General features: G+C 43.9%; 2 protein-coding genes across 2 annotated transcripts; both read right to left on the reverse strand.

Moving 5' to 3' along the window:
• Positions 1–3,182: 3,182 nt before the first annotated feature.
• On the reverse strand, positions 3,183–4,408 carry LOC306820389 (trace amine-associated receptor 13c-like). Its single transcript, XM_079338212.1, has one exon. The coding sequence runs from the start codon at positions 4,293–4,295 to the stop codon at positions 3,297–3,299; it is 999 nt and encodes a 332-aa protein (XP_079194338.1). The 5' UTR covers positions 4,296–4,408; the 3' UTR covers positions 3,183–3,296.
• An 8,993-nt stretch (positions 4,409–13,401) lies between these two features.
• Positions 13,402–14,397, reverse strand: LOC306820063 (trace amine-associated receptor 13c-like; the record flags this gene model as incomplete). Its single annotated transcript, XM_079337717.1, has 1 exon — positions 13,402–14,397. The coding sequence occupies one exon, from the start codon at positions 14,395–14,397 to the stop codon at positions 13,402–13,404; it is 996 nt and encodes a 331-aa protein (XP_079193843.1).
• Between the last annotated feature and the right edge of the window lie 221 nt (positions 14,398–14,618).

Consider the following 14,618-nt stretch of genomic DNA (forward strand, 5'->3'; position numbering starts at 1 on the left):
AGCCCAAAAATAGAACTTTAAAAAAAAAAAAATATATATATATATATATATATATCGAGAGCCTTGCCTTTTGCCTAGCTATTTTTTCACCAGGACGGACTAATACAGCGACCTCATGACTGCCGACGCTGCACCGATCCATCTGTCGATCTCGCGCTCCGTCCTCCCCTCACTTGTGAACAACACCCTAAGATACTTAAACTCCTCAACCTGGGGCAAGGACTCACCACCAATCCGGAGAGGGCAGGCCATCTTTTTCTGGTTCGAGAACCATGGCCTCAGATTTAGAGGTGCTGATCCTCATCCCAGCCGCCTCACACTCTGCAGTGAACCGCCCCAGTGTGCGCTGAAGGTTCGGTTTAGATAGAGCCAACAAGACCACATCATCCACAAAAAGCAGAGACGAGATCCTGTGGTCCCCGAACCGGACCCCCTCCGGCCCCTGGCTGCACCTAGAAATTCTGTCCATAAAAGTTATGAACAGAACCGGTGACAAAGGGCAGCCCTGCGAGAAGTCCAACGTCCCGCTGGCAAGCAAACCAGGCTCCTGCTCTGGTCATACAGAGGCCGGACCGCCCTTAGCAAAGGGCCCCGAACCCCATACTCTTGGACCACCCCCCACAGGACACCATAGGGGACACGGTTGAATGCCTTCTCCAGATCCACGAAGCACATGTGGACTGGTTGGGCGAACTCCCATGAACCCTCAAGCACCCGCTGGGGAGTGTAGAGGTGGTCCAGTGTTCCACGGCCAGGAGGAATCCGGTGATCGGGATGCCGCAGCCCCCACTGTCGACTGCTGCCTGATCCACACTGCATCCAATCCCTAGAGTTTCCTCTGTGGTCCACAGGAGGACAGGCCCGTGTCACCCATTCGGGCTGGGCCCGACCGGGCCCCAGGGGCAAAGGCCAGGCCACCAGGCGCTCACCTACGTTCCCCAACCCCAGGCTTGGCTCCAGGGTGGGACCCCGGCTGCACCATTCCGGGCAGCGTCACAGTCCTTATTGCTGTTGTTGTCACAGGGTTTCTTTGAACTGCTTTTAGTCTGACACATCACCTATGACCTGTTTGCCTTGGGAGACCCTGCTGGGGGCATGAAGCCCCCGACAACATAGCTCCTCGGGTTATTCGGGTACTCAAACTCCCCCACCACGATAAGGTAGCAGTTCAGGGGGGAGGAGCAGAGACATAGTCTGCTGAAATTAATAACAGAACATTTAAGACAATGAATATATCAAAATGTTGAGTGCCTGTTGACAGAGAGATCATTAGTAGTCCGGATTTAGACGAAACCACATCTAGTTACTCGATTTATTTGAGAACTTGTTTCAGCCCCACATGATATTGATTTTAAGAGTAAAAGATTGTCTCCAGCTTAAAACACACTTTTCCTGCTCTCTGAAACATAGTTAGAATTTATCATTTATAAGACTCAGTCAGAAAGGCTAATTGTACTTTTTTAAATAGATACGTAGTCCAAGATTTGACACTTTTTATGATGGGCCATAATGTGAGGTTCTGAGTATGAGCAGTATGTAAAATAGAATAATTCTTTTTTTTTTCCATTGTAACCCATACAACAGAATTAAAAAAGTGCCAAACAGTCAGTGCATCAGTAAATGTGAGTACATGTACGGGTTAATCAGAGCTCAAATCACAAACAACACTGGAGTCTCTGTTGATTGTCAATAACCGCTAAAGTCACTTCAATTAAAAAAAAACAAAAAACACGAGAAAATCTAAAAGGTTGAGTCTCTTCATGTTAAAGATTCACAAATGCATCAAACAACCTGCTGCATTAGATTGCTGTCATGAATAACAGCTGCAACTTTGAATGAAGGCTGGTGAAGGTTAGGGCACTTAAAAAGAGAGCAGCCAGAATAGAACAATAAAGCATCTGAAGAAGAGCTCTGCTCACACAGCGTTGTGAAGGTGCATTTAGTAACCATGGTGACGTTCTGTCGAACAAACTGCCCGCTGACCCGAGGTCTGCAGAGACTTTAAGTTCCTCTCTGCCACCTCTGTGTGTGTGGATGATAAATATTATTTAATTTGAATTTACTTCACTGTTTTAAACAACATGTAGGAGTCCCCTCTGAGATTTATAGACATCTCTTAATCCTGCAAGTTCCCTCTTGGCAACTTGTTTAAAAACGAATAACATTTGAAGTAATATTGTGGTTAAACACAGCATAAGTAAATGTGGTATTAATTTATTGTATTTTTGAAATGACTAGAAAGACAAGTCCACACGTGGTTAGTGCAGACTGATAAAACCCTTTAAATCAGGTGTGTGTGTGTGTGTGTGAGTGTGTGTGTGTGTGTGTGTGTGTGTGTGTGTGTGTGTGTGTGTTGCATGTGATGGTTCAGGATCCTTTATACGTACGTTTGTTTTGGATTTCATATGTTTTAATCTATTTCTTTATTTTGTAATGATAGTTTTTATTGTCTTTATTATATTCATGTAAAGCATGCTGTGTATAAATTTGTATAACGTGTTATTAAAATAATTTATTTCAGAAACTTTTTGTGGCATTAGGTGGGTGTGTCGACTGATCGGCCTTTTCTGACGGCTGTGATTTTATGACACTCTTGATCCTTATGTTGTAAAACCTTATAACAGTTTGATATTGATGATAAAAAACACAAAAGAATCAACTTTCAGGTTACAAAGAATCATCTTTATTTATCGTGTCTTTAACTGGAACATTGAGTTTTCTGTAATATGAGAGAAGAAACAGGGAACATTATCACATTTAGAACGAGGGAAACAACATTTATATTCACATTATTGCTGATAAAATTACTTTCAATGAGTCAATAATCAAGAATTGTGAAACAAAACATTGCAGCTCTTGACTTCACTCTGAATCGCTAATCTTTAAATCATCACACTGCTTAGAGAGAGAAGAGGGAAGAGGAAATAAAGAAAGGCACAAATGCACAGTGTGACATCAAACATATTGACAACAATCCAGAAATCACACATCCAAACATAAAGGACAGCTGCAGAGAGGAGTAAAAAAAGTCACTGAAACAAAGAGACACTCTGCAGGGCTCCAATCTTCCTGAAACATATTTCACCTGGGTGACGTTCTGAGCAGAACCTTCTTTTCTGACACCGTGGTGGAAACATTTCTGGAGCTCTGCAGTGTGCCAGCCGCCTTTCTCTTTGTTTTAGTGACATCAAACATGTGACATAAAACATTCTGCATGTGCACTGATCACTTTGCATAGCTGACAGATGTTTGAGTTTTGTTATGCTCAGACTGAACAGGTTATATACATCATATCTTTAAAGTATATTAACCAGAGACGAGGACTGCTCCAGGATCTTTAGTGAGACAATGAACCTGATTGCTTTTCTAAACCACGGATAGAACAAAGCGTATATGAGAGGGTTCAAACAAGAGTTAATGTAGAGCAGCCAAGACGCAATGCTGACCCGCAACGATGCACTGGTTGCTGTTTCTTCTCCTGTAAGAGAGGAAATGTAATATGGACAGAAAGTGATCAAAAACACCAGTATGACTATGCCCAGAGTCCTGGCTGCCTTTCTCTCTGATTTCTTTGCAGTGATTCGACCCTTGCCCACTGCAGCATCTGTAACATGAGTCTGCATGGCACGAGCCTGAGACACTGCTACGATAAACACTCTCATGTACAGAACAATGATGACCATACAGGGGCCAATAAAGGTGAACACGAGGTCCACTGTTCCTGACACATAGTTAATCACCACCACACACTCCCCAAAGCAAGAGTTATATCTGTCAGCCTGCTTCAGATGTTCCTTTAAGATCAGCCCATTGAAAAGGATTGAGCAGGCCCAGCACAGACACACACACAGCCCCACTCTGCTGCGAGTGATTTGGTTGGAATACTGCAGAGGATAACAAATAGCTGCATAGCGATCGATTGATATGAGCACCATGTTCCCCACAGAGGTTGAGGTAAGAATGAAGGCTATAATGTCAGAAAAAGCACACATGAGATCTCCCAGCAGCCAGCAAAATTCTATGACCCTTACCATTATTACCGGCATCACCAGCAGCCCGACGAGGAGGTCTGAGATAGCCAGGGAGAGCAGGAGCAGGTTGGTGGGGGTGTGAAGCTGTCTGAAGTGAGAGATGGAGATGATGACAAGCAGGTTAAGAACAACAGTGAGAACAGTGATAGAGGAAAGCAAAGCATACAGGAGGACGGCCTCAGTGCGAGGGCGCATAATAACCCTGCAAGACAAGTTGAGGAGCTGAGGGTAGCAGAGCTCGGCTCCCTGCTGGTCGTCCATCATCCAGCACTGAGGGGAGGTGGTGACCTGAACCTGCTGAGCTCAGTCAGCTCTCTGAGTGCCAGAATGATCACAGCTCACTTATCTCTGATGGCAACTCCCTCGTCATCCTCTTCATCCGGTCAGCTCTCGACCAATGGGCAGCTGTAGTCAGTGTCGTCCTTTCTTCTGATCTCTCCTCCTCTTCCTCACCTCCCCCTTGATTACTCCCCCCTCCCTCCTACCGTCTAACTCCACTGGTACATGATGCAATATTGAAGTTTAATGTGAAACTTTAACAGAAAACTTTACTCTGAACTGTAAATCTTAAAGTGAACTGTAAAAGGTCCGAACTTTAACACAGTTTAATGTTATTGGACACTGGTTTGCCCTCCTACACTCTTCCCAGAGGCGCTGCTTATCAACTGTCAAGGCAGGCAACAGCTTGGGGCCCCAGGCCAGTAGGACCCCCCAATAACTGATGAACTTTAAACCAAAGCATTGCCTTAAAAAATGTGCACATTTTGCAAAGACAGTAGGAAGCCTCCTTAATGGGGCACCATCTGACAGCAATCACTCTTAATGTCCTGTTAAATGTTGCATGCATTATTGCTGGAAAATAATTGTAGATGCTGGTTGAGAGAGGCCCTTAATGAATGTTTGCTTCGGACCCCAACAGACCCATGAAGCGCCCTGCAGATATTCTGGGGTTCTGCCTTCGTTATGGCAGCCCTCACCGTCTGGAAGGCTCTCCCAGTTGTTATCTGTAATGCTACATCCTCAGAACTATTCAAATTACTTTAGTTTGTGAACCTACCAGGACGATTTTAGCTGCAGCCTCCCTGACATTTTATTATCGCTCTGAGCTGATGGAAAAAAACCAATAACCCAGAGTCTAGAAACAAAAACACAATCGTCCTGATGTCACATGAACGCATTGTTTCATATTTCATATTTGACATCACCTTGTCACCTGGAAACAAACTTCAGAATCCCAACATGGTTGATTAAGCTGTTGGCAGGCTCATTGAGAGATGGCAACGGCAAAACCGTCATTCTCTTGTCCGTTCTACATTTTGACCAGGACCTTGAAACACATGTCTGGCGAGGAGGTTCTAGATGATTTTTTTTAGAAGAGTCATGGAGACAAGTGATGATATGAAGACTAGATTCATTCCAGAGCTGAAGCCAAAGCTGGGTACAGTGAATGTTGATGCAAATGCTGAGCCTCGCTTCTTTGGCTTCAAGTAAAAAAGTATCTCATGAATAATACCCTGCATTTTACATTTCAGACCTTCTCGTTCCATATTCCACTCTTTGTCCACACTGATCATCTAATCTCAACCTTATTTCCTTCTTAAACTCTCACTTTAAAATGAACTCTCACTAAACCAAAGATGAACATATTGTTGGTGCTTGGACCCCTGACGTTCTAGTTGCGACTCCCATGAACCATCAGATCTACAGAATCTTTGGACAAAGAAACAAACTAAGCACACAAAGGGGTTTTGGAGTAACATGAAGGTGCACTCACACTAGGCTTTGTCTTTCCATATTGTGCCAAATCCCCCACTGGCACTCACACTGCTCCAGCACTAACCGGGCCTGAGCATGGTTACCATATAATGCGTGCATGGCTTTACATGATCATGATGCATGCTTAAGTTTAGGTAGGCCAATCCACCGGAGAAAAACACAGCGAACATGACGCCAACTTTATTGACTTATTGTCTCTTTGGTCGGATACAGCCAGAACGCACTGGGACTTCTTGATAGTGGGGACAGGGATCGATCATACTTCATGGCCACGTTGAGTACACATGCATGTGCTCGAGCAGAAGAAACTGGACCGTATCAAAGCACACCTCTTCCAAATGCATCACTTCTGCTTCTACAGGTTGACTGTTAAGGCCCTGACACGCCACAGAGGTCGTCACCTTAGTTTTTGTGTCTGGCTACGTAACTACCAGTTGGACCTCACCTGAATCTTTGTGAATCTCGTTTGACTCATCCGAGTCGGTCAGCGTTGGTGCGGGTCATGAGAGGAATTACTGATTGGTTGAGGTCACCTCCCTCTCTTCTTTTCTTTTTCCACTAAAAGACTAAGGACTGATTACGTCAGCGGCATTTTAAACTTTTTATCAGATATTACCTCGATTATTAGGCTACCTATAATACGAGTGGTGACAGACAGCGGTGTGAAAATGGTGTTCTCGTATTAAAACAGCAGACTACCATCGTCTGGTGGCATTGAGAGTTATTTCCTCTCACGCGTAACGCAGAACATACATGGTTGCCTTCAGCTGTAGTCTTTGCGCCATGTTGAAGTGCAACCCTAACCCTAGCCCTGCAACCTTACGCCACAGGCGGCCTTCATCACCACCAGTTATTTACCATCTGCTTGGTGTGTTAGGGCCTTGAGACTTATGATTTCAAACCTGCAAGGACTGGTCAATGCTGCAAAGGAAACCCGTGAGATCTTCTGTGTCCTTAAAAATAGCTTAGGAAATAGTGGAGAGGTTACAGAAAATTCCTAAAACAAAGAAAAAAGTTCAATTAATTCCTGCTTTGGAGACAGCTCCCCATCTTTATCTATCAGTACGTTTACATCAAGCTTGGTTTAAAGATCACATTGGTGTTTTTGTTGGACTTCTGGACCACCTAAGCCTTGAATAGGGTGGCATTAGGCCTCTTGGTCTGGCAAGACCTTTCAAGCCCTTTTTTACATTTGCTTTAAAAATGACCTCCTGGTGAATTTCCGGCATGTCAAGCTTCATTTTTGTCCTAACATGGTTTTTATTTTGTTGAACATCTCGTGTGTCACCATGATGAACTGACTTTAATGTATATACGGTATGGTATCATACATGATCATGTTATAGAGAGGCAGAGAGGAATATTTCAACTGTACTGATGTTTCTGAGCTTTTCAGAGTTTGTCTGTTTGTTTTAGGTTAGTGATAAAAAGTTTAGTGGTATTTTGGTCTGTAGTGAAGGCTCCTGTGTGGGGAGGGGGTTTGTTGCATCATGTGTTGATGTTAAATTCATTCACACCTTTCAACTAGAACTCACCTGTGGTTCAAAGCATTGTCATTGTTATTAACATGCTCCCTCTGGGATGACGACACGGCTCTCATTAGCATGTTTGAGTTCATGTTGAAACTACAGTGAGGATACAGTCAGAAGGTGTTAATGAATACACTGGTGGTGAGGACGAGTTTGTGTTTTCAGCTGTTCTGAATAAGTCTTCAAAAATAATTTTCATCATGATCTGCAGATTTAAAACTAAATATCTTTGTTAACAAACAACAATCATTGTGATTTTATAGGGTTTCTTGAAGTCATCACCTTGTGCAGACAATTAAAACAAAGAAAACAGTGATTATAAACGATTTATGTTTTACCCAACTTTATATTCATGATGTCTTAAAAGATCAATCAGTGAGCTGTGTGGAGAGTGAACTGGACTCTGAAGACATGGGTAATGACCAGTTCAGCTGTTTCCTTGGCAGACGGCAGTTTGGACTATGGCAAAATTTGACCATCTTCCTGATCTGATCTACCACCGTCAGGATGGGACTTGTGATGCAGTATTGGCAAGAGTTGTAGGATGCCAGCAAGGGTTTGGTGGAATGGTTTTTGCTGGTTACAATGGTACCATTATGTAAGGGCCAATTTAATGGCCAACAGTCATCAAAGAACGGCTCCCACCCCAGCATCTGAGGCCTTCTACTCGACTACACACTGTCTCTTGAAATCTGGCTTCCTCTTTCTTCTTGGAAAGGATCTGCATGTCATCTCGATAAATGAGCACAAACTGTCTCCGAGGATATTCTTGACCAGGGCTTGAAAAAACAAGGCGGCAACAAGTGCATGACGGGGAGTCAACTTTTATCAGATAGAAGTCAAATTGTTATGATTAGAATAATGTAGAACCAAGAGCACAAGACAGAAACCGAAAATGAAAACGAAGGAACAATTTATTATACACGAGTGATCAAGAATACAAGAAATATAAGTGACACTAATGTGTAACATGAAACTATGTGACTCGAAGAATGTGTACAAGTTATCAAATGTGACAATCAACTATGTGTACATGAAAATCTAAGTGACTCTAAATGTGCAACAACAAACTATGTGACACGAGGTGTACAAGGAACGCGTGAAGAAGCCAGATCAGACGAACAAGACGACGACAGAGACAGGGACAGGAACGCAGGACTGGGAACACTAAGAGGAGAGAGAACACGGAGGTTAATAAACACGACAGGGAATTATACAAGAAATATCACTGGAGCACTGAAAACACTAGAGAGCTACTGACCACAATGGAACAACAATAATCTGGCGCTGGCCTCCTGGCAGAAGCCAGCTTAAGTAACCCGGTGATTGGATGAGCCACACCTGTGGACACTGATTGATAGTTAGAGACACAGAGGGAATGACAGACAGGGAAACAAAACACACACACGTGGGGAAGAGACACAAACAAACCCAAACATGACACAAATAACTTCTTAAGGATTACACTCTTTCCTCACCACGCTAATCCAGAGTGATTGACACGCTTCTGCTAAGATAATCACGTCTGACTTATTTGCTAAAATGGCTGGGTGATTCAACCAGGTTGTAAATATATATGGGAACAACATTTCAGGCCATTTAGTTAGCTCATTCGTCCGGTCTTTTAAAACACATCTAACAACAATTCCATCCTATTCTGTTCAGTTTATTCATAAATCTTTCCTTGACATTATACAGTCATTAAACAATCATGAGAAAATATGCGACATGAGAGTTTGTAAGCAATAGCATCTGCGTTATCTTGGTATAAACACATGATCAGAGCATGTCCTAGGTCTAGCCCGAGGCCTCCTGCCGGAGGGACATGCCCAGAACACCTCCCCAGGGAAGCATCCAGAGGGCATCCGGACCAGATGCCCTGGCCACCTCAGCTGACTCCTCTCAATGTGGAGGAGTCGTGGCTCTACTCCGAGCTCCTAACTGGTGACCGAGCTCCTCACCCTATCTCTAAGGGTGTGCCCAGCCACACTATGGAAGAATCACATTTGTGCGCGCTCCCATGTATCGAGGCTACAGTCCTCGTGCGGGCAACCGGGTTCGCATCTGACCCGTGGCAACTTTACCGCATGTCTCTCCCCACTCTCTCTCTCTCCTCATTTTCCGACTCTATCCACCATCCTGTCCATTAATGGCTGAAAAGCCCAAAAATAGAACTTTAAATATATATATATATATATATATATATATATATATATATATATATATATATATATATCGAGAGCCTTGCCTTTTGCCTAGCTATTTTTTCACCAGTACGGACTAATACAGCGACCTCATGACTGCCGACGCTGCACCGATCCATCTGTCAATCTCGCGCTCCGTCCTCCCCTCACTTGTGAACAACACCCTAAGATACTTAAACTCCTCAACCTGGGGCAAGGACTCACCACCAATCCGGAGAGGGCAGGCCATCTTTTTCTGGTTCGAGAACCATGGCCTCAGATTTAGAGGTGCTGATCCTCATCCCAGCCGCCTCACACTCTGCAGTGAACCGCCCCAGTGTGCGCTGAAGGTTCGGTTTAGATAGAGCCAACAAGACCACATCATCCACAAAAAGCAGAGACGAGATCCTGTGGTCCCCGAACCGGACCCCCTCCGGCCCCTGGCTGCACCTAGAAATTCTGTCCATAAAAGTTATTAACAGAACCGGTGACAAAGGGCAGCTCTGCTAGAAGTCCAACGTCCCGCCGGCAAGCAAACCAGGCTCCTGCTCTGGTCATACAGAGGCCGGACCGCCCTTAGCAAAGGGCCCCGAACCCCATACTCTTGGACCACCCCCCACAGGACACCATAGGGGACACGGTTGAATGCCTTCTCCAGATCCACGAAGCACATGTGGACTGGTTGGGCAAACTCCCATGAACCCTCAAGCACCCGCTGGGGAGTGTAGAGCTGGTCCAGTGTTCCACGGCCAGGAGGAATCCGGGGATCGGGATGCCGCAGCCCCCACTGTCGACTGCTGCCTGATCCACACTGCATCCAATCCCTAGAGTTTCCTCTGTGGTCCACAGGAGGACAGGCCCGTGTCACCCATTCGGGCTGGGCCCGACCGGGCCCCAGGGGCAAAGGCCCGGCCACCAGGCGCTCACCTACGTTCCCCAACCCCAGGCTTGGCTCCAGGGTGGGGCCCCGGCTGCGCCATTCCGGGCAGCGTCACAGTCCTTATTGCTGTTGTTGTCACAGGGTTTCTTTGAACTGCTTTTAGTCTGACACATCACCTATGACCTGTTTGCCTTGGGAGACCCTGCTGGGGGCATGAAGCCCCCGACAACATAGCTCCTCGGGTTATTCGGGTACTCAAACTCCCCCACCACGATAAGGTAGCAGTTCAGGGGGGAGGGAGCAGAGGCATAGTCTGCTGAAATTAATAACAGAACATTTAAGACAATGAATATATTAAAATGTTGAGTGCCTGTTGACAGAGAGATCATTAGTAGTCCGGATTTAGACGAAACCACATCTAGTTACTCGATTTATTTGAGAACTTGTTTCAGCCCCACATGATATTGATTTTAAGAGTAAAAGATTGTCTCCAGCTTAAAACACACTTTTCCTGCTCTCTGAAACATAGTTAGAATTTATCATTTATAAGAGTCAGTCAGATAGGCTAATTGTACTTTTTTAAATAGATAGTCCAAGATTTGACACTTTTTATGATGGGCCATAATGTAAGGTTCTGAGTATGAGCAGTATGTAAAAGAATAATTCTTTTTTTTCATTGTAACCCATACAACAGAATTAAAAAAGTGCCAAACAGTCAGTGCATCAGTAAATGTGAGTACATGTACGGGTTAATCAGAGCTCAAATCACAAACAACACTGGAGTCTCTGTTGATTGTCAATAACCGTTAAAGTCACTTCAATTAAAAAAAAACAAAAAACACGAGAAAATCTAAAAGGTTGAGTCTCTTCATGTTAAAGATTCACAAATGCATTAAACAACCTGCTGCATTAGATTGCTGTCATGAATAACGGCTGCAACTTTGAATGAAGGCTGGTGAAGGTTAGGGCACTTAAAAAGAGAGCAGCCAGAATAGAACAATAAAGCATCTGAAGAAGAGCTCTGCTCACACAGCGTTGTGAAGGTGCATTTAGTAACCATGGTGACGTTCTGTCGGACAAACAGCCCGCTGACCTGAGGCCTGCAGAGATTTTAAGTTTCTCTCTGCCACCTCTGTGTGTGTGGATGATCTGTCACGTGTTAGCAGGCAGGAAACAGGGAGGAGGACCCATGTGCAGAATAAACTAATTTATTTGAACAAAACGGCAAAACAAAAACTTTCTTAACAAACTAAATCCAAAACGTCTCAAAAACCAAAATCCACGACGGAGAAAACACAGGGAGCAGGGAGATGAAAGACATTCCAGGAACAGACCACGAGACATTGACAATGAACCGACAAGAGACTGAGGAAAAACACAGAGACTAAATAGACAGGGGTAATTGGACACAGGTGAGACTAACGAGACAGGTGAGGAACATCAGGGTAATCACAAAGGCGGGAAACACAAGGAACAAAGAACACTGAGGACAAGTACAAAGTACAACCAAACACTGACACCACCACCAAAACCAGATCTACAAAATAAAACAGGAAACACTAAAGACTAGACTTAAAACACAAGACAGGAAATAAACTAACAGGAAACATAGGAGGACACAAGGATACAGGGAAACACACTAAGGACTAAAGTAAAACAGACTATGAAACATTAAAGCGCACAAGGGAAATAATGAACTAAAACAAGATTAAATACAGAACAAAAAACCAAACCATGACATGATCAATATTATTTTATTTTGAATTAACTTCACTGTTTTAAACAATCTGTAGGAGTCCCCTCTGAGATTTATAGACATCTCTTAATCCTGCAAGTTCCCTCTTGGCAACTTGTTTAAAAACGAATAACATTTGAAGTAATATTGTGGTTAAACACAGCATAAGTAAATGTGGTATTAATTTATTGTATTTTTGAAATGACTAGAAAGACAAGTCCACACGTGGTTAGTGCAGACTGATAGAACCCTTTAAATCAGGTGTGTGTGTGTGTGTGAGTGTGTGTGTGTGTGTGTGTGTGTGTGTGTGTGTGTGTGTGTGTGTGTGTTGCATGTGATGGTTCAGGGTCCTTTATACGTACGTTTGTTTTGGATTTCATATGTTTTAATCTATTTCTTTATTTTGTAATGATAGTTTTTATTGTCTTTACTTTTTTCATGTAAAGCATGCTGTGTATAAATTTGTATAACGTGTTATTAAAATAATTTATTTCAGAAACTTTTTGTGGCATTAGGTGGGTGTGTCCACTGATCGGCCTTTTCTGATGGCTGTGATTTCATGACACTCTTGATCCTTATGTTGTTTAATCTTAATAACAGTTTGATATTGATGATAAAAAACACAAAAGAATCAACTTTCAGGTTACAAAGAATCTTCTTTATTTATCGTGTCTTTAACTGGAACATTGAGTTTTCTGTAATGTGAGAGAAGAAACAGGGAACATTATCACATTTAGAACGAGGGAAACAACATTTATATTCACATTATTGCTGATAAAATTACTTTCAATGAGTCAATAATCAAGAATTGTGAAACAAAACATTGCAGCTCTTGACTTCACTCTGAATCGCTAATCTTTAAATCATCACACTGCTCAGAGAGAGAAGAGGGAAGAGGGAATAAAGAAAGGCACAAATGCACAGTGTGACATCAAACATATTGACAACAATCCAGAAATCACACATCCAAACATAAAGGACAGCTGCAGAGAGGAGCAAAAAAAGTCACTGAAACAAAGAGACACTCTGCAGGGCTCCAATCTTCCTGAAACATATTTCACCTGGGTGACGTTCTGAGCAGAACCTGCTTTTCTGACACCGTGGTGGAAACATTTCTGGAGCTCTGCAGTGTGCCAGCCGTCTTTCTCTTTGTTTTAGTGACATCAAACATGTGACATAAAACATTCTGCATGTGCACTGATCACTTTGCATAGCTGACAGATGTTTGAGTTTTGTTCAGACTGAACAGGTTATATACATCATATCTTTAAAGTATATTAACCAGAGACGAGGACTGCTCCAGGATCCTTAGTGAGACGATGAACCTGATCGCTTTTCTAAACCACGGATAGAACAAAGCGTATATGAGAGGGTTTAAACAAGAGTTAAAATTGAGCAGCCAAGTCACAATCGCCCACGATGATGCACTGTTTGATATGTCTCGTCCTGCAAGAGAGGGAAAGTAATATGGACAGAAAGTGATCAAAAACACCAGTATGACTATGCCCAGAGTCCTGGCTGCCTTTCTCTCTGATTTCTTTGCAGTGATTCGAACCTTGAGAACTGCAGCCACTGTAACATGAGTCTGCATGGCACGAGCCTGAGACACTGCAACGATAAACACTCTCATGTACAGAACAATGATGACCATACAGGGGCCAATAAAGGTGAACACAAGATCCAGTGTTCCTGACACATAGTCAATCACCACCACACACTCCCCAAAGCAAGAGTTATATCTGTCAGCCTGCTTCAGATGTTCCTTTAAGATCAGCCCGTTGTAAAGGATTGAGCAGGCCCAGCACAGACACACACACAGCCCCACTCTGCTGCGAGTGATGTGGTTTGAATACTGCAGAGGATAACAAATAGCTACATAGCGATCGATTGATATGAGCACCATGTTTCCCACAGATGTTGAGATAAGAGTGAAGGCTATAATGTCAGAAGAAGCACACATGAGATCTCCCAGCAGCCAGCAGCTTTCTATTATCCGCATCATTTCCACTGGCATCATCAGCAGCCCAACAAGGAGGTCTGAGATAGCCAGGGAGAGCAGAAGCAGGTTGGTGGGGGTGTGAAGCTGTCTGAAGTGAGAGATGGAGATGATGACAAGCAGGTTAAGAAACACAGTGAGAACAACGATAGAGGATAGCAAAGCATACAGGAGGACGGCCTCAGTGCGAGGGCGCATAATAACCCTGCAAGACAAGTTGAGGAGCTGAGGGTAGCAGAGCTCGGCTCCCTGCTGGTCGTCCATCATCCAGCACTGAGGGGAGGTGGTGACCTGAAGCTGCTGAGCTCAGTCAGCTCTCTGAGTGCCAGAATGATCACAGCTCACTTTTCTCTGATGGCAACTCCCTCGTCATCCTCTTCATCCCGTCAGCTCTCGACCAATGGGCAGCTGTAGTCAGTGTCGTCCTTTCTTCTGATCTCTCCTCCTCTTCCTCACCTCTCCCTTGATTACTCCCCCCTCCCTCCTAC

This window comes from Symphodus melops (genome assembly GCF_947650265.1).
Source record: "Symphodus melops genome assembly, chromosome: 2".
In the NCBI taxonomy this organism is placed as follows: Eukaryota; Metazoa; Chordata; class Actinopteri; order Labriformes; family Labridae; genus Symphodus; species Symphodus melops.

What these genes read in the sequence shown, in the direction of transcription:
- LOC306820389 (XM_079338212.1), bottom strand. Translation starts at nt 4,295, where the DNA reads ATGATGGACGACCAGCAGGGAGCCGAGCTCTGCTACCCTCAGCTCCTC.